Source organism: Pterocles gutturalis, unplaced genomic scaffold (assembly GCF_000699245.1).
Source record: "Pterocles gutturalis isolate BGI_N339 unplaced genomic scaffold, ASM69924v1 scaffold12834, whole genome shotgun sequence".
In the NCBI taxonomy this organism is placed as follows: domain Eukaryota; kingdom Metazoa; phylum Chordata; class Aves; order Pterocliformes; family Pteroclidae; genus Pterocles; species Pterocles gutturalis.
In genome coordinates, this window is record NW_010128368.1 from 17,597 (window position 1) to 38,620 (window position 21,024).

Below are 21,024 nucleotides of genomic sequence, written 5' to 3' on the forward strand. Positions count from 1 at the left end.
GCATTTGGCAGCATTTTGAAGATATCTCACCTATGAATTTTAAGTATGAGGCATGCAGTTAAACTAACAGACACCAATTTGGAAAGTCATTCCAGTATGCCTACAATTCCTTTGGGGTAATGCGCAAGTTTCAGGAGTTTTGAGAGGAAGGATAGAAAGGGCTCAGCTGAATTTGGGTGAGTAACCAAAGCTAGGGTGATCTTTAAGCCGTACAAACCCACTTAATCTGCAAAACTTATCAAGAACATATTGAAAGAAGAAGTTCCAGTGTTGTATTTCTGGCATGTCTTGAGCACTATTTAGCTCAAGACGTGCCGAGAGAAGTACTTCTTGGGGGGTTTTTTGAGCATTTTCAGCAGCAGGAAGTGGTTGCCATTAAAAAAAAAAAAAAAAGGTAAACTAACAAAGAAAAATCTCCTGCAGTTTTAAAAGATTCTCTCATTTTGAAAGTGAAGCTAAAGGTCACAGATTTCCATTACGTACAGTATTCTTCATCCATCACTACTCATGGGAAGGCACATGAATAAACAAGTAATACCCAGTGGATTCATAATATATAGTTTTGTAGTCTATGCTGGAAATTAATTAGATTTTAAATAGTAATTTTAAATTATGTAACTGTAAATTTGGTCTAAAGCAAATAAAACAATAATTGTAAATTCTTTTTAGATTAAAAAACAACGAAAGATGTTCACTAAGTGTGCAATAATATATTACGAAGGACAGTTTTATGGTAAGACTAAGTATCTTTGTGTAGAAATATACTGTACAGTGGTTAAGCAAAGGTTTGCCACAGCCCCTTAAGAAACCCGATTTCCTGTGTTAGCCCAGAAACAAGATATTCCCAAATATCTGTGTGCTTAACCACACTGCTCAAGGGTCTCAGAGGTTAAACTGACGTTACTGTGGTAAGCAAGAGAGGATATACAGGGCTGTGTTTTGCATTTTGCATTTCCAGCTCCCACCATATTACAAATCTGGGATTTGTGAATCTCTGCAGCAGAGAGGAGCTTCTTCATAACATCCAGGTCTCTAACACTCAAAGGCAACATGTGAAATTATTTGCATTGCAAAATGTGCATCCTGTAAAAATCTAATGAATATGTGTGCACTCTAATACCAGTGCCTTGCTTTTATTTAGATATGTGATCAAGCCCAATTAGAAGTGTCTGTGTTGATTTCATTATTCTGCTTGTAACATTCACAGATTTCCTTTCTGTTCTAATAACACAAAACAAAGGAATCTCAATTAATGAAGAGGAATTAACAATAAATTAGTTAATAATTCAGTCATTTCTTTTACTTAGAGCTCAGAGTATTGGAAGACAATTGGGAATTGCAGTCTGCTTTGCAAGAGATTAAACTGCCAAAGGAAGAAATTAATAAACTTGAAGTGGATGGTATAAGTAAGAATTACACATCTTTATTATACTTTTCATTCCTACCCATTTTAATATTTTGCCTTCATTTTGTTATAGTAAGTATCATCTTTCTGTACAACAAACTTAGCCTGTCAGATTGGGAAGAAGAGGCCTGGTTCTGCCCGATTTGACAACAACCAATTTGTGCCTCAGGGTATCTCTGAGTAAAATAGTAGTTAAAATACCTCTCTGCTTCACAATGCATTTTTTTAAAAAGTTCCTTAATACTGTTGGTAAAGTGTTTAAATATTGCATAAAAACATTATAGTATCATGGTAATAAAATGTGAAATGTAAACTGCTGTTCACGTTTTACATATTATATTGCCTCGCATACACTGTTGTTTTCACTGGTGACTTTACAAACAATATTCCATGGTAATGAATCAGTGTAAAGTGTCCAAAACTCATTTCTCATAATCTTAACAACAGTTATATTCCTAGTTGTGTTTTTCTAAGCACCTGAAAAACTGAGAATCTGGAGTTATGTGAAATAATTATTTTATGCATAGCTAAATTAAAATATAAAAGTGAGTACTTCAAAGTTGTTCTTCAACAGTTCAATATAAACAGTTACTTGCATCAATTCTGTGATTCACAGTTCATTCATTGTGTAGTTCATGCTTCTTTTTCATATAGTATTACATCAAACTTTGGATTATGCTTGGAGGAATCATTTTAACCATTAACAATATAATTTTAATATGTCTTTTCTAGCTTTGTGGTACAAAATGCTTCTACCCCCACAGTTTGATAGATCCAAGAAGTACCCTCTGCTTATTCAGGTGTATGTATTCCTTTCTTTGAATATTGTTGTTTCATCAGAAAACTTACTTCTAACAATTTTACAAAGCCTAGGACATTTGCACATTTTATGAAGCAAAAGAAAAACCACTGAGTTCTGTTTTGTTAGCTGGTTTTTAATACATTTCTGGAATAGAAATTCAACCCAATGGAAATCAATGAGGTTTTAAATGTTAAGCTTAGCGTGGCAAGGATTAGTTCCTCAGAGAAAGAAAAAGGATAAAAATGCAGGCTATTGCTTGGAGTTCTTAGCTCCATTGCTGCTTCCGTTAATTTCAGCTTTGCTAGTATGAAAAATACAAGAGCCTTCTTCATTGTTTAAGAAAAAAAACCTAAACAACCCTAAACCATGTGGACTGGCTTCTTGATCAAATGTTCCTTTTAAAGAGCATTTGACATGAATTTCATTTATTGCAGGCAGGAAAGGCAACAAAAAATGCAGTGGTGCCAAAAAAAAAAAAAAAAAAAAAAAAAAAAGAGAGGCAGGAAGGATAGCTGAGGGTGTAATGAGGGTGTAATAAGCCTTACATCATTTTTTGTTAACCAGTGATTATCCAAAGGTCCAAGAATGCTAAGTATGTTTGAAGGAATTTTAGAGTGGAAGATTAAATCAGTCGTGTGCTTCAGGCCGAATGTGTAATCTGCATTAGGCCATTCTCATTGAAGTTTAGAGTGGAAGATTAAGTCAGCCGTGTGCTTCAGGCCAAATGTGTAATCTGCATTAGGCCATTCTCATGAGGAGTGTCTCTCTCTATTGCTCAGCTAATGTGGGGTGTGGTCTGCCCACAGTTCCAACAGCACATGAAATTCCCTACTGAAACAAAGAAAGTCTGGGGATGGCCAGAAAGTGTAAGGAGCTGTATTTTTTTATCCTGTTTTCTTTGGCATTGCTGACTGCATGTGGAGGTCAAATGCAGAAAAGCACCAAAAAGGACTGTTACACTTAAGGAATTTGGAGAGAGCAAAGAATTGAGTCTTTGAGGCATGACTCTTCCAGGGACTACCTTTAGGACAAGCACCTGATGACACACCCTTTAGTCTGAGCTGAAACTAATAATTTGTCTTCCGCATAAGACCTAAAGGATTAAAATGGATTTTAGGTAGAAAAATCTCACAAATATATGAAAATGGTAGTTGAACTGTTTGTCTACTAAGCAATCTGAACCACAGCCATATAGCAAAATACTTTTGGAGAAAATGTAAGAAGTGCCTATAGCTATAGTCCAGTATCTAGTAATCATTTATAAATTTATAAATATTGTCTTCCGCATAACACCTAAAGGATTAAAATGGATTTTAGGTAGAAAAATCTCACAAATATATGAAAATGGTAGTTGAACTGTTTGTCTACTAAGCAATCTGAACCACAGCCATATAGCAAAATACTTTTGGAGAAAATGTAAGAAGTGCCTATAGCTATAGTCCAGTATCTAGTAATCATTTATAAATTTATAAATATGAGTTGAAAATGTATGAATTTTCATCCTTAGGTATGGAGGACCTTGCAGTCAGAATGTAAAGGAAACATTTAGCATTAGCTGGATAACGTATCTTGCAAGCAAAGAGGGAATTATTGTTGCTCTAGTGGATGGCCGAGGGACAGCTTACAAAGGTGACAAAATTTTGCATGCAGTATATCGAAGACTGGGAGTCTATGAAGTTGAGGACCAAATCTCAGCAGTGAAGTAAGTAGATTATCTCCCTGTATAACTGTTGTATTTACATAGCTACAAGAAGTAATGTGAAAAAAATATGAAATATACTTCTCAGCCTTTCTTCTGGAGAGCTGAGGTCTCCAGGAAATAAGACAAGGAGACTTGTAGAAATTAAATATTACTGAGGTGCTTGATGTCAGTAAGGTTTTGTGTGGTACGTTAAGTCCCTATACCACCATGTCCACATTTGGACCTCACCACTTCCATTTTATTAGAGCATCATCAGAGGCTTCAGTTGTAGGCCTAAGGAAATACAAGCATCAGTGGTGAGAGGTAAGCCAATGTATTATCCACTATTCTGAAGTTTTCCCTGTATAGGAAGGCTATCTCAGTGTCTATAGTGGTTAGCCAAAGATCCTTAGTTATGTAACACACTGATTACCTAAAGGTCAAATGTGAAGGTTGTAGCAAAACCGAATCCTGATACAAGCCTTCTAGAGGTCAGTTAGTCATAAACTTGCCTTCCATGCTATTTTAGGGTAGTTACGAACAAGAGAAAGTGTCTGAGGTCTTTTAGTAGTTGTTTCCCAGCAGTTGCTCCTTTGCATTGAAGCACTTAAAGTATTCCAAGGGAAAATAATTCCCTAAGCAGGGGTTTTGAGAGGGAGTGAAAGCTGAGGTTTTGTAAGAAAGGCTTACAGATGTAGTGGCACTGTGAAAGTGAGCATTTAAAGAACTGTTAGTTTGAACCCCACAGAGATGAGGGCAAGGCAGGAATAAGGAATTTAGTCTAGCCTTTGGTCTGGAATTTGGCCCATCAGAGCATGGATTGATTTCCAGGTGCAACAGTAAATACCCTCTTTCCCCCAGTAATAGACCTGAATCTGAATAGCTTACCTAGAAATTGCATGTAGCCGTCCAGGTTTCCACAGCTTGCTCTACTTGTTTGAGAACACTGCCTGTATTTACAAGTGTGCGTGAGGAGAGTATCTATTCCTTCCTCTTTCTGCTTTGTGATAATTCATTTCCTCTTCAATGATATAAACACACCATTATCCTTTTCAGTGATAATTGAAACAATAGCTGTATATCATGTCAGCTTTGTCTATGAATTTTTTATTTTCTTTCTTGAAACTTTAATCAGGAATGGCATACTTTAAAATATCACAGGAGAGAGAATGTTTTTTTATTACTCTCCATTGTCACTCAGACATAAAATGTCAGAGACAGAGGGAACCTAAACTGATACTGCAGTTGCAAAATCTGCTGAGACAGGCTGTGAAGAAATGACCTCAGACTTCACACTTCCCAGTTTTCTGTCAGCACTTAGACTAAATTTTCATTCAGTTAAATGTATTGCATTCCATCTTCCTGATCTAACACATGGTTTAAGATCCATGATTTTTAGAGAGGATCCTGTACTCTGGTGGGAAGTTCTTGGAAGGGCTTTTACTGTAGGAGGAACCCCAGGGATTAAACAGCAATATAAAAAAGCTGAATAATTTTTTGGCTTTTCTAACTTTGTCCCACCCAGATAGTATCCTGCATTTTGGGTGTTGTCAGTCACTCGTGCTTTTCCTTTTAAAATAAGGCTATATGTGTCCTGGGATGTATCTGAGCCGATTTTGTTTATCTGTCACTCTTGAACCTTTGTGGTTTTTTGCCTCATCCTTTTTTCTTTGCTGATGCTAATACAGCTTTGGAGGTATAGTCTTCAGACTCTGATGCAGGATTTTCTAGACCTAATATTTATTATTCTCTTTGACCTGTTTGACCACTGAGTGCACCTCTCATCCATTGTGAGCTTATTACCTACTTGGAGCATTGGAAGATGTTTTCCTCGTTATTAGTTTTTTATTATAGTAGCAGTATGTGCTCCTCAATTCTTAGGTACATAAAAAAAAAAAGTTTATTATTATTCCCTAAAAATTCTTAGGTACATAAAAAAAAAAAAAAAGTTTATTATTATTCCCTAATCTCAGAGGTTGATAATGTGCCTCTAGCGAGATCAGAGCATCAACTCGTTGTAAGATGAGTATTTTGAGCATCTTGCAGGATAAGGCCTGAATGTTCATGCACCTTTGGCATTAAAACGATGAAAATGGTAAGAGCCTGGGGGAAGGCAGAGCTATGGGAAATGAAATGTGGTTATTAATAGGAGTACACTTTTAGAGCTTTTTTCTCTGCATGTGTGTGAGTGTATGCCTGTACATATGCATACACACATATATATGTGCACATGTACAACATGAGTATAATGTATGATGTTTAATCTAGTCTGGACTAAATATCCAGGTGGATTCTAAGTATAAGAAAAAAAAACCCTTTTTTACCGAGAAGCCAGTGAGGCAGAGTCCTCATCCACTGGAACAAAAATCATTACCAAGAAATTATTAATTTCAGCATTTTTTATTCTTTCAAGAAAAATTCTTCCTTTTCCTCTGAAATATCAATTAATTGAATAATTGATGCCACATTTATTTCTGTGATTTTCTTTTCCACAGGAAATTTATAGAAATGGGTTTTATTGATGAGAAACGAGTAGCAATATGGGGCTGGGTAAGTGGTTGGGCTTTTTGTATATTTTTAAATATTCTTGCATTATATTTTCTTAATTCTTCTTTATTCTGTCCTACATCTGCATGAAGTGTCTTCTACCAGTGTTTGATCATGTTGACAAAGGCGATAGTTCCCCTTCATGCCTGTATACATGCAATTGCAACAGTGCAAGCCCACAAAAAGGGATCTTTGGCAGCTCAAGAGGAGATTTTGAAAAGTTTATGTCTAATAAATTGTTTGGACTTGAAATTAAGCAAAACTGAGATGCTTTAAGTGGCTTTACTTTTGACTTAGGGACTTACTGGCAGGGTGTCAAAATTCAAGCATTGTTCTTTCTGATCTGAGATTAAAATAATGAGAAAAGTCCTACGAATATCTCTCATCAGAAAATGTGACCTCGAGAGGAGATTTTGAAAAGTTTATGTCTAATAAATTGTTTGGACTTGAAATTAAGCAAAACTGAGATGCTTTAAGTGGCTTTACTTTTGACTTAGGGACTTACTGGCAGGGTGTCAAAATTCAAGCATTGTTCTTTCTGATCTGAGATTAAAATAATGAGAAAAGTCCTACGAATATCTCTCATCAGAAAATGTGACCCTTGGGTCATTGTGAATCACTATATACTCGGCTGGCTTTGAAATGGTCAGTAGGAATGAATGTGGGTCTGAGGGGTACACAACACTGACAGCTTCACCAAGAAAAAAATGGATAGTATAGGAGTAATTCCAAATAATTTGCCAGTCTGTTTTTCATTTTTGATTTTTTAAATATACTTTGCTTTGTAACACTCCAAGAACCTTTTATAGCCAGATGTATTGCAAGTCTTTATTATTAAATGGCCAGATTCCACTACCCTTAGGCATCGAGAAATAGAGTAGCATACCTCAAGTACAAATTTTTGGATAGCACTGCTTTCTGATAGGAGAAAAATAAATTACTGGAATAGCTGGGGTTCTTCTTCCTGTGCTCTCAGCTTCAAAGTAGGACCATTCATGGAAATGGGGTGCAGACCTATTAGTGTTGTTATGGGAGAGGTAAAGCCAACTTCAGTGGCAGCACAAATGCCACACAGACATCTTATAGAGATGCTTAAGATGGGTAGGCCATCTGACTCAATTGTTCATATTCACCATGAATGGCTGGATCAACAGTGCATAGACAGAACTGGACCCCTGTCTCCTACCCAGCTTCAGCAGCTTCAGTATAACAGAATTATACTATGCAGGAGAACGAGCTGATAAGAAACACCTGAGGGTCTCCTAGATTAGGAACAGTACTGTAAGGAATGCTAAAGGGGGTTGGAGGCCAGACCTATGTTAGCCACCCTTACTTCTTCTCTGAGTAAATCAGTATCAGCTATCCAGCAGTAACAGGCAGAACTAGCTAAAAAAGCTTTCAGAATAAACTGGTATGTTAGCCACTCATTAACATGTTCTAATCTTTTTCTCTTTATACATGTTCATTTTTCTCTGATTAACATTCAGGAAGACCTTTTATTTAATTCTCTTTAACTGCCTGTCTTTGCCAGGAGAATTCTTCTGATCTGTCACTGTTTGTTTTGTTTATTTTTTGCTGGTTTTTGTTTGTTTGTTTGTTTGTTTGTTTTTGTTGGCCCAGTTTCACTGTAAGAGGCTTGCCCAGAAACACACTAGAGGATGGATCTTGTAAGATTCAGTTCAACTGTAACTATAGAAGTTGCCTGATCTTAGATAGCACATGAGCAGGGTTGCTAAAATCTTTCTGTGAAGCTTCTACCAACTAATATTTAAATTACTTTGGTCAGACACTGCTATAACACCAGGATAAAATGGGGTAACATATGGTGAAATTAAGTGACACAGACACAAATGAGTAATTCTAAAGTGACATTACGTAAGTTAAGGTCACATGAAAATATTTTTTTTATCACATCATATTTTATTTCACCACAGTGTTTCCAGAACCAGTTAAGAGATTTCACACATCTAAAGCATTGTATCCCAGTAGCAGATATAATATTCAAATAACGGCACTATTGCCAAACCTGACAGTCTTTTTTTCCATGTTTTTCTATTTACTATACCTCTTCCTGGTCCATATCCTTTGAAAAGAATTGAAAGGTGGTTCCTTATTTATAGGCTGCAGCTTAGCAGGTATGCATGAACTGTGCAGCTCGTCGTACTTTCAGACTCACCAAATGCGTCTGGATGGCAAAAGCTCTTAAAAAACCACTGAAGTAATTCAGGTTTTGAGCTCTGTCTCTCTGCCTGTTACAGTGCATAGACTTATCTCCCTGATCCTAATCCTTTACTTTTTAGCCTTGTGGACTGATCTTGTCAAAGATCAAATGAGCCAATCAAATGAGCTGGAAAAATTGTACGAATTATTATTTCCATTACTATATCCTTCACTGTTATTTCAAGCTGGAAGGTCAAGAGGAGGGAGGGACTAGCTTACTTTTGTACAAAAAAATATTTAATAGTTTTGCTTATTTCCCTTTGTCTTTAACATGCTACTGAGGAGGTTGATAATCTTCAGAATTCGTCATGACATAACCCATATTTTTATCCCTCCCTCCATTCCAAAGTAAACAGTAACCCATTTTTTCCCCAAAGACCTTATACAAGTATTTTCCAACCCCAGTTCCACATCATATGGACAGCCAAACCAAATGCTTTTTATTTACAGTATTTTCCTGTCTCAGCAACTAGCCTCATACAGTTGCACGGACCTATTCTGCTATCTAGGCTCACTTACTACTTTACCTAACTTCCAGCTATGAACTTATTCTGCCTTGCTGGGTCCCAGTTTGAGGAATCAGGTCAGAAAATAACAGGAAGTAGGCAGTAGGGAGGAATTGCTCCAACCGCAAGTTGTCAAGTAGCTGAGCCTGTTAGTTATGTTGATGGAGTTGGTTCAATATACCAATCATCAGCAAAACTAGGTAGTTTGTTAAGGGAGGTAAAAACCTATAACTCTTCTTGGAGGCACACACTGAAAGGATGAGAGGCAATGAACACAAGCTTCCACAAGAGAAGTTTTGTTTAGGTTTTAGGAAACATTTTTTACAATTACAGTGATCAGTGTAGAAACAGATTGAGTAGAAAGGCTGTGTAACATGGATGTGACTCTGATCAACCTCATTAAAATCTGAAGTTAGCGCTGTTTTGAGATAGAGGTGGCACTGGATTACCCTGAAGGACCCTACCAACTTACATTTTTCCATGATCGTAAGTGGTAATAAGAAGAGTATCCTGTGATAAACATTGAAGGAGCAGCAAAAAAGAAGTGATTCAATAAAATTGCCTAATCTCTCTCATAAGAAATCACATGAGATCCATTTGAAATAAATAAATCTTAAAAAAATTAAAAAGCTTTTGTTGCTTTGTCCTCCATGCATTCAAAGCAGCATATTTAATTTGGAATTCATTTATGTGAGTTTGATTCAGAAAATTAAATGATACTTCACCAATAATTTTAAACTGTCTGTGATTTCTCCCTAGTCCTATGGCGGGTACGTAACTTCTTTGGCACTTGGATCTGGCAGTGGAGTATTTAAATGTGGAATGGCTGTGGCTCCTGTTTCCAGCTGGGAATATTACGGTATGGAAACTGGTCATGAATACTGACCTGGAAAGCAAGATGTAGCATTTAATGACTTTCTAAATTAAATCATGGCAGGAGTGTGGCAATATGAAACTTAAAGGCATTGCAATTACCTAGACATAAAACTTTTAAGATCTTAACTTTAATGTTTGCCTTGCTGAAAATAACTGACTGCAACTGGCAGTTTGGAACAGACTTTCTCACACAGAAAGTATGCCCAGATAATTCTATATGCACATCTGTAACAGTAAGTATGTAAAGCACTCTTGATAAACTGCTATACTCAGGAGTGATCTCCCTAAAAATCCTGTTAAAAAAGTGTCACTGAATTCAGAAACAGCTGAAATGAATTTTCTGCCAGTAATGGAATCACAGTGCACTTTAACTTCAGATACTATAGAAGATCTCTGTCGGGAATCGGTATCCTTGATGATTGTGAAGTTATTTCCAAAAGCAGTGGAAAAGAGAGGGACTCAGTTGTGTCTAATATTTTTTTTAATTAAATATTTTTCCCTTTAGATGTTTCTCAGACACATCTTCTGTGTTGTGTTATGAGACATATTTTTATTTATGTTTATTGACTTAGGCTCAAAACTGTTCAGAGGAAACAACTCCAGGAGTATACTCCCAGTGCCTTACAGTGTGAATAAAGCAGGCACATACTCATACTTACTTGCAGACCTGTTGTGCTTTTGGCATGGTGTAAAGGAACCTTAGTGTAAAAAAGAATCATGGCATTCATGTTTTCAATGAGCAAAATGTAGCACTTTGAACACATTTACTTAGCATATGGTTGTTTGCTAAGAAGTCTTGGTTATGAGAAAATTTTTTGGTTAAATGGGAAAGATTCCTTCCCTTACTGCTAGCACAGACATTCCTGTATTTATGGTGTTTTGCAAACAAAGGGGGAAACATTTGTATGACACAGGAGGTATAGTCTTCATGTTTTCACTGGCATCAAGATTTATTTAAGATGTTTTCACTCATTATTGCAAAATTATTTCCAGAATGCAGGCATAAAACAGCATTTTTGCAAAAGTCCTTCAATAAAATAAGAGTTATAAAAAATTGTCCAACCATTAAAAATGGAATGAAGTTTTTAAATTAAAATAGATTAGACTCACACCATTGAAATCTTTACTTTAGCTGAATTTTCAGGAGGGAGTTAAAGAATCTTGCTAAAACCACATTGTAAAATCCAAACAGGCAAATGTACCTCCACTGAGGAAGGAAGGAAACATAAGGAAGTAATGAGTCATAAGTTTTGGCAAACAGATCATGTTAACATTAGGGTGAACTCTGTTAGGGGCAAAACTACAGGATGCTACATATTTGAGTCTCTAAGTAGTAGCAGTATGTCAGAGGATGTACTGGCCCCTAGAGCTTCTAAATTCTGTCCCACCCTCTTTTAGATGCACAGAGCAGAGTCTGGACCATAATCTTTTCTCTGAAATCCTCCCACTCACCTCCATTTTGTCTCAGAGCCTGTAACAGCTGAACAATTATAAGATAGTAAGGGAAACTGCATTCAGGGACAACGTATAGTTAAAAGCATTAGATCTGTGACTGTTTTATTAAAATTCACAATTTATCTCCTTTTTTCATGCTCAGTAATTGACAAGCTGAATCTTTCACCAGTCATTATAATGCAATTCTGCTGACCTCTGTGGACTTCTTGTAACTATACTGGTAAAAGAGAGTGGAGAATTTGGCTCAGAATACTGTAGAAATGCCAGCCGTTCAGAAAGAGTCTATTTTATTGAAAACTTAAGCCCAATATGCCAATATGGTTGTTTGACACTATGTTGACAACAGATATTGCACATTTTCTGTTTTCATTGAATGATAAAAGATTTTGATAAAAGATAGGCTAGTTAGATTTTTTTTTTTTTTTGGTACTTTGTTTACTACAGATTATCTTCAGGAGCCTCACTTGGCTGATTTGGGAGACATAGTACACATCTTTAGCACTCAGTGGTAACATACATAAAGGATACATGATAAACCATCGTAACGTGAGTGTATTGAGTCATTTTCCTTTCCTGGGAGGATTCTCATTTCTACTTTTTAACAAAATTATTCTAAGGCAGTGTACCAAACTGGACAAGATAGAAAATCCCAATTCCTTACGGATCACATTGGCCATCATCTCTCTTATGGGAGGGAAAGATGCCAGCTCTTCTTTGTCAGAAAGCCCTGACTCTGTTAAATAAATAAAATTCTTGTAATACTGCAGCTTGACTGCTCAATATGTGTCAGCTACTCGTTCAAGGCAAGGTCAGGAAGAAAGTAATGTTCTGGTAGTGACAGCTGCTGCGTCAGTTTTCCACAAATTTTTATAACAGCTCTTAGTTAAATTACAAATACCCAGGCAGCTCAAAGACAGCTATTCCTACTGATTTCTTGGTGGTAGATACTGTTCAGTTATTCAAATTTGTTTGTCAAATCTGTTAACACTCTTTGTTGTAGTTAGAAAAAGGAATTGAACAGAGATCTGAACAGCAATTGCACCACTTTCCCAGTGCAAGCCTGTATCATTTCCTGCTCCCTGCAGTTGCTGCATATATCCATTCAATAGGAAAAGAACAACATGTATATCCATATTTACTGTATATACACATACACATCCCATGTTGGAATTCTGCTCAGCTTGTCTTTTTAAGGTGTCAAAAACAGTCTGTGTCATCTTTCCACCATGCACCTTTATTGGCTCAGTGGCTTATTCAGCTGACTTCTGGAGTTCAACCCAATAGCATAAAGCAGTATCAGTTAATTACCTTTATCCACAAAACCTTCTGTTGGTTCCACAGATGAGTATCAAACCATTACTTCCACAAGGACATTTTGGAGGACATTTATTAATTAACCTTCATAGTGGATTTTTTAAAAATATGGTTAAATTTGGTGTATTATGAGGAAACCAAGTAGAACAGATACAGTTAAAATAAACATTTAATTTGCTACATGTCACTGGAGGCACAAAAATATCTCTATGTTCTTTATCTATAGCTTTTTTTCTTCTTTAATATCACAGCATCTATCTACACAGAACGATTTATGGGTCTTCCTGTAGAATCCGATAATCTTGAGCACTACAAGGTGAGAATTCTCCTTCTGTGTTCATCTGCCTTACACAAATCACACTTCCATGGACAAGTACAACTGTGAAGAAGGAAAATGACCCACCAGCTCTCATAGTGGCGGTCCTGTAGCAGCTAAGCTACTGCAGTTAAATTCATATCTCCATAGTTGCTTGTGGTTTTGTATTTATCAATCCTAAATATGCTAAATTGAATTATCCTTATTTTCTCACTTGGACAAGTCAGACAGTTCTGCCAATACAAACCATTAGCCTAGGGAAGAACTCACGTGAGAGAGGTTAAAATGTTGATGTTGATAAGGTTTTGGTTGGTACTCTTAGCTTTGGTATGCAAACTGCTTCATGCAAATTTAGCTCTCTGATAATAACATCACAAGCATGCTAAACAGTCAGAACAGCTTCCCCTACCTGGAACAGGTTGCCTTTCTTCTTTTTTTCACATTGACAGGAAGTCTATAGCTTCCTCTAGCAGCACACATGCCAGCTCTGGATACAGAGAGGCCTTAATTAACACCCAAAGAATAGAAGTTAGACTCCTATTAAAGATTTTGAATCGTGTGCTTAATACCTATTCTCCATCCCAACTCAAAGAACAGAAATGCTCAATACCAAACTGCCCGGGTAGAGCTGTCTGTGTAGCCAGCAATTACAGTGTTCAGGGAATGACACATGGCTAGTGCTGGGCTTTTCATGAACTGGCCCTTAGTAAAGGCACTAAAATATATATGGCTTCTATTATAATCTCAGACTGATATGAAGTCATTGCAGTCATTATTATGCCAGTCCAAGTGTTTGATCATTGTTCTACTATGTAGTGAAAGCCTTTCAGCTCTGTGACTGAGTGGTTTAAATTGAAGCAGCTGAACTGTTCATTTTTCCTCTCAACAGAATTCAACTGTTATGGCAAGAGCAAAGAATTTCCAAAACGTAGAGTATCTTCTCATCCATGGAACAGCAGATGGTGAGGTTTGCAAATGGCAGTACAAATACAGAGACAGAATCGCTTTGTTTGAAAAACATTAAGCATCTTTCTATGCCTTTGATTAGGGTCGGTACTTATATCTTTGGTAGATTTCCATATGACATATTATAAGATGCTTACTCATTCTTAGTAATGTCACCTGTATCACTTGATAATTAGTGGACACAACGTAATGCACTATAACTCTATGCTTTGTGGTAGTTACACGTTTCAACAGCCAAGCTCTTTTTTTCCTTTTTCAGATAATGTACATTTTCAAAACTCAGCACAAATTGCAAAAGCCCTGGTTAATGCACAGGTGGATTTCCAGGCAATGGTAAATAAGAGACGTTTATTCATTTGAGCAGTGGTTTGTAGATTTATCAATAAGCTTATCTGACATTTGGCAATGTTTTTAAGAACCGAGTTCATCTGAACATGCTTCAGAATCTGGCAATTGCTAGTGCATTTGTTACTCTTCATAAACAAGTTATTCCTCAAAGGATTTGCCTGCTTTTTTTTTTTTTTCCCTCTTGCCCTTTGGAGGCTAGCAAGCAAAAAGGTTATATAAGGTATTCAAGTAGTATGTCCAGGATCGAAAAAAAAAAAAAAAAAAAAAAAGTTCTGCACAAAACTTGCTTGGAGTGCAGGTGCAGGCAAAGAGAGAAACACATAGGCAAGAGGTTAGGGATATAAATATGGAATGAACAAGATGAACAGGGGAAAAGTTGTTCAGAATTACATGCTAACCTCTGTTTCTGCACCTTTTAGAGCCTAGTATTCCTAAGCAAGACTGTGACCCCTGTTGTCAAGGCCATGAAGCAGGTCAAAGACATTTCATCCCTAAGGGCATCTCAAAGGTCTTTTGCTTGACTTGCTACAACTGACTTGTCAGTACTGAGGGAGTAATGCTTATTCCTAGATTACATAAAGTTTAGAAACGTTCTTTTTCAGCAAGAATATGAATATATTGGAAACTGATGAGAAAAAAGATTAGCAAGTCCCTCTGTTTTCTTGAGGCATCCACTTTCTTCTATATGGTAATGAAATAAAGTTCTTCTATTCTTTAACTATTGCAGAATTGAAAACATAACATGTTTTATGGCTTTTTTCTTCTTTTTCAGTGGTATACTGACCAGAACCATGGAATTCCAGGCCTTTCCAGCAAACATCTCTACACGCATATGACCCACTTCCTCAAACAATGTTTTTCTTTGTCAGAATAAGTAGGCTATTCAGAGCATGCTAAGGTATCTGATATGTCTCCAAGAAAATACAATGATAACAGTGCCCAGGTTATATAGTTTTCAGGTGAATTGATAACAGGAACTTTGACATTTTGAACTTGATGTTTACACACTTTTGATATTGTATATTAGCAAATGTTATGCTGTTATATGTTGTGGCACATTTAACACCTGTTTGATAGAAAAAATAAAATCAGAATGTAAAATGCCATGTGCATGTATTGCCATCTTGCTCAAACTTACATTCTGCAATCCAAAGATAGGTGGTCCATTGCAAAGGCACACTGCCAAATGAATATGTTTGCATTTGTTAAGTACAACTGTAAAATGGGAAAGGACAAAGAAAGCAGTGCAAGTACCTAATTAGCACCCTAACAAGAACCAGTTTCACAAAATTTATTTCCAATTTCTTGTAAAGAATCCAAGCAGGGTAGGAACACAAAATATTTAAAGCTGAAGTTTGGATAATTATCCAGAATATTGAATGTGGTGTTCAATTTTCCTTCAACTTATTTGAAACCTTGATTCTGTAAAACTCTCAGTGTTCAGGTTTAAATGCACGACATTCATGATAGGTATTTTATCGCAGTGTTTTTTCTCCCTGTATTCAGAATATGTGAGCCATTTTAGCCTGGTTTTAATCTCTAATCATCACCTCAGCATTCAAATTAATCTCAATGTCATTTCATCGCAGACTGGAGGGAAAGGATCAAAGGATTATGCAGGCTTTCTTTGTTTTGTTTCCAGTGAAACTATTTTAGGGAGTCTTTTAAAAATGCTAGAGGCTAATAGTGATTTGAATACTTGTATTCTTTTGTTTAGTAATTGAATGAGTCCTGTAATAATATAAGAGTATGAACAAGATAATTGTCAAGAGATCCATTGTAGATTAAATTATTCTCTTGTCACGTGTTTAAAAAATTCTGAGTTAGCCTACTACATGAGAACCATGGTCTGTCTTACACAGTATCTCATCTCTGCTATTAGCCGGTGAGAGTACAAAATAAACTGAAAAAGATTGTGGAAAAAGTGTGGGGTTTAGCCAAAATCATTAAAATGTGGAAGTGATTTGCTATGTAACAGCTTCCTTCGTTTTGTTAATGGCAACGTCAAATCTGATCTTCCACACATGAGAACGTTCCTCAGACACATCTTTATGTTAATGTAGTCGCCAAGCTGTTTGTAATGGTTAAATTATACTTTGATGGGAACTCTTCAGAACATACTCAATTAGTTCAGGTTTTTTTGGAAACACTGCCAATTATGTGATGTTAATGAGATTTTTTTGCTGGTAATGTAATTAAAATTCAGCTGCTATAATGGTTAAAATAAAAAATTATAGCTCTAAGAAATTTAACATTAAGCAAATATAACATGAAGTGGGGCTAATTAGATGTTGATTATGTGGTCCTACGTGCATTTGCTGCACACAACAGTAGTTTCAGTAATGTGGTTGTTTTACAAATAAGGAATACAATTCAGTTCGAATTCCTGAGATCTAACTCTCAATTTCTTATACTGATACAACACCACAAAAACCTTCACAAAATTGTGGTGAAAGAGAGAAAAATCAGCCTCTTATCCCAAATGCTTAAAGGTTTTAAATACCTGAATATATCAATGGGAACCTAGAGCAATTTTCAAAAAAGCCTGGTATCAATCTCACATAAATAACAATATAGTAAACTCTCTTTAAATTTCTGCACCCTTATTTTTATTTATACTTTTGAAAATCTTATAAGCTCTGGAAATCTGACCAGATAAATTGGACCTTTGTGGGTACTATAAGTAACAATGTGATGTAATGTGTTGTTCACACCCGACCCACAGGTCTGTAGTCAGAAGCTTCTGGAAGTATTTGGAATAGAACATTTCAGGAAAATGTGTCAAATAAAATAACAAAAGGTTCCTCCTTCCCAAGGAATGCATTAGCTCTTTCATTATTAATCTGCCCTTGTGTCTGTTTGTTTCCTAAGGCAATCAGAGTACACATATTCCAAACTGTTCACCATTTACCTTGACTTATAGGAAGCAGTTGTGGGGATAAAACATGAACAAATAAGTGCATCATGATGCTGTCAGTTTTGCTTCATTGTTTTTCTTCTTGTTAATTTATTTGCCTTACACAGTGTTCTTGCCAAAGAATGGGAATATGTCTTCAGCAGAGTGTGACATTTACACTGAGTTGCTGCAATAATGTCTAACCTGAAAGCTTTATGACTGTGCAACCATGTATTTTGATGACCTGGGGGAAAAATGTTTGAGGATGCTGTGAGTGTCCAAAAAACCTCTTAAAAACATAGACAACATCAAATTGCTAGCCTGTGCTAATAACAGGTAGTGTTGCAGTCATTCATTAGAAATGGTGCAGAGCACTTCAAACCTCCCATCTCACTATCACGGAATTGCAGAATGATTGGGTTGGAAGGGAGCTTTGGAGGTTATCTTGTCCCACCGCCCTGTTCAAGCAGGGCCACCTACAGCTGGTAGCCCAGGACTATGTCCATGCAGCTTTTGAATATCTAAAGGGATGGAGACTCCACAACCTCTCTGGGCCACCTGTGCCAGTGCTCCGTCACCCTCATAGTAAAACAGTGTTTCCTTATGTTCAGACGCAACCTTCTGTGTTTTAGTTTGTGTCTGTTGCTTCTTGTTCTGTCACTGGACACCACTGAAAAGAGCCTGGCTCCATCTTGTCTACACCCTTCCTTCAGATATTTATATACAGTGTTAAGATCTTCCCGAGCCTTTTCTTCTCTAGAAAGACAATTTTTCCATTCTGCATTGCTGTCTACAATCACAATTTATGTTATAAGCATCACCACAAACATTCACTGGACAGTTATTTGCCCCATTCCTTTTTAATCTAACGTGCAGTACAGGCTCTTCTGTAACACAGCTTCAGCACAGTTCAAGGTGAAAGGGCTTGTCTTGAGGGATCAAGCTGAAGCTAACAAAAGTATGTTTAAGGGTTAGCCTTACACATGAATAAAGAGTAGATATTAACAGCACTGCAGACAGCATATGGTATGTAAGAGCCACCACTGGGACACAACTTACTATGAAACCAAGAAATTATAGCTTTTATGACAAGATTTTTCTAAGCTGATGAAATAATATCCTCAAAGTTTTGCTTCCCACCTTCAAAAGTTTTAGAGGATCCAGTTTTCAGAAAATGCTGAGCACTTTCTGCTCTTCTTTTCCCTTTTGAATAATAATCTCAGATTATTATATCTGTCATATAAACGAAGTATACAAGGCTCTGAAAATAATATATCTGTCATATAAACGAAGTATACAAGGCTCTGAAGATGGGACATAGTTATTCTGAATTAAGTAGACAGGACCTTGATAAATAGCCACACATATAGTTGTTTACAAGTCAGTTTCCACTATGAATCCTGTTTAGCTTTTACAAAATAAAGCTAGAGCTGCAAAGCAAAAACTGCTTTATTCTACAAACTGAAGTGTACATAAATAGTAGCAAAACCACTGGGTCCACTACAAACCACTAATTCCCCAGCACCTATTTTTATCATCTGCCTCATTCATGCCATGTGAATTGTACCTATCAATGAACATGCAATCCTCATACCTCAAACATGGAAAACTATATCCTTTGCTTCACTTAGGATTACTGCAGCTGCAAAGAAGAAAAGGCCTGGAGAGAAAACAGCATTAGCAGAAAAGCAAGTATAACCCCAGCCAGGCTCCAGAGCATGGTTAGTGTTATACTCATTTGACTCAGATATCAAGTCAAATTCAGAATACATTCAATACTTTCCAGTTTGCCAGTCAGTTCCAATTACAAGGCACAGCTGTTTAATACAGTTTATAGAGTCATTTGAAGGCTCTATATTTAATCTGAATAATTCATAGTATTTGCTAAGAGCATTTGGTATTACTTTCAATTATGAACATTGTCTTCTCAGAATGTAAAGTAACTAGTACATACTTGGCCAGCTCTTCTGCTTGCGCACATTGATGCAGCTCCATTGACTTCTAATGGAGCGATTCCAATTTATGTGAATAGACCATGTGGGCTGCAGCATAGTTACAATAGCTCTCTTTCCTGAGGTACAAACCCACCAGCATCTATGGCAGTGAGCATGGAGTTGCATATGTTTTTCCTATATATGTTGCACTAATTCTCAGAAGGTGAATGCAGGGCTCTTTTGGCTGATTATCATGTAGCAAGGATAGGAAAATAAAAGGCCCTGCACAGCCCAGCCTCTGAACCCATGCAAAGTTAGGGACAGAATGCTTCCTGTGCAGTGTAAGAAAGAAAAGGGTGTGGGCCTGATACCCCAAGATGCATCCTCCTCCCTCCCATTTCTTTAGATATGTAATGGATAATAATATAAAATAATAAACATGTAATGAAGAAATACACAGAAAAATGTGGGGGGTTCACTTTTCTGAAAGCATTTGTTGGGAATGTTTTTACTTTTCTACTTTTGAAAGTCAGCAATTCCCAAATCTTGACAATTTAATTTTTTTAATTATTTTTTCTTGCACCAACAGTTAAAGAGTTGAGAGAAACATCCTAGAAAATTATGCTATTCAGAGTGCTAGCCAGTTTTAACAAATATATTGGTCCTATTTCTGTGAAAAGCCATGCCAACTGGAATTGTCTCTGCTAGAGCATCAAGTTCAGGGTGCAGCTGGTAAGAATTCTGCTTCTCATTTTACCTCCTTTGTGACTTTCCCCACAGATTTTTCTGTCCAGTGAGTATAGTACACTGTCCTTAATAGCAATCATTACCTGGTGCTGAGATGATGGTGCAGGAAAGCTTGATCAACTCCAAATACACTGAACCCAAGATACAGATTTTTTAATGACTCCAAGTGAATTATGAAAAACATTAAAATGAAACTTTCCTGAAGGCAGGTCACTTTCAAGTTCTGTCTCTTAGTCTGACTCAGTTGAAATACTGTCTCATATGCGATCTATAATATAGAGGAGAGTGAGGTTGCCCTTGACTTTCACCAAAAGGTGCCATTTAACTATTGTATTTTACAACGTGAGAGGAAAAAACCTGAGTACATATGCATGTTTCATACAGTCATTAAAATTTTCTACTTCTGTTTGGTAACTCTTGTTTGCTATGTCCTTGAAATATGTATTACTATAGATTCAGTTATAGCAACTGAAGGTTGCATGGTTCTTGATGGCAGTTCACTTCTTTCCTGTCCTTTTTATTGTCTGTGTTATCACTTGAAAAACAAATAATCAGTCACCTTCTAGATGCCAGATGACCTGCTAGATGATATAGCCTGTGTAACAACCTGCCCAGCCAGGTGCACTGAGCTGCTCTGTCTCATATATTTTTTTTCTGAAATCATCCTACTGTAAACAAGGAACTTTATCTAACACAAGAAAATAAACAGAGATTAAAAAAAAGAAAGAAAAAAAAAAAAAGAAAAAAAAAAAGGATTAAAAAAAAAAAAAAAAAAAAAAAAAAAAAAAAGAACTGCCTGCTTCCTGGAGGAGATTATATTGTCTTACATTCTGTATTGCCTGTTTAGAAAGCTATGTGTCTTTAACTCAACATGCGGTGAGATAATTAATTGTCTGCAGCAATCCATTTCAAGAAGTGTGTATGTGTCATCCTGGTGTCAAAAAGGCCTCAGTGGCCCTTCGATCACCATCTGCTGTCCTGTTGGGGTACTGCAAGGCTGGCAGCCCTGCT

At 36.6% G+C, this 21,024-nt stretch overlaps 1 protein-coding gene across 1 annotated transcript in view; it reads left to right on the forward strand.

The window, feature by feature from the left end:
* FAP (fibroblast activation protein, alpha) overlaps positions 1-15,529 on the forward strand; it is a gene marked incomplete at its 5' end in the record, with an annotated part of 33,062 nt that extends 17,533 nt beyond the window's left edge. Inside the window, 9 exons of the mRNA XM_010079599.1 lie at positions 1,308-1,406; positions 2,138-2,207; positions 3,715-3,909; positions 6,384-6,438; positions 9,921-10,020; positions 13,058-13,122; positions 14,012-14,084; positions 14,348-14,421; positions 15,209-15,529. Of these exons, the coding sequence (XP_010077901.1) occupies positions 1,308-1,406; positions 2,138-2,207; positions 3,715-3,909; positions 6,384-6,438; positions 9,921-10,020; positions 13,058-13,122; positions 14,012-14,084; positions 14,348-14,421; positions 15,209-15,310 (833 nt within the window). The remainder of the gene's footprint in view (positions 1-1,307; positions 1,407-2,137; positions 2,208-3,714; positions 3,910-6,383; positions 6,439-9,920; positions 10,021-13,057; positions 13,123-14,011; positions 14,085-14,347; positions 14,422-15,208) is intronic.
* Between the last annotated feature and the right edge of the window lie 5,495 nt (positions 15,530-21,024).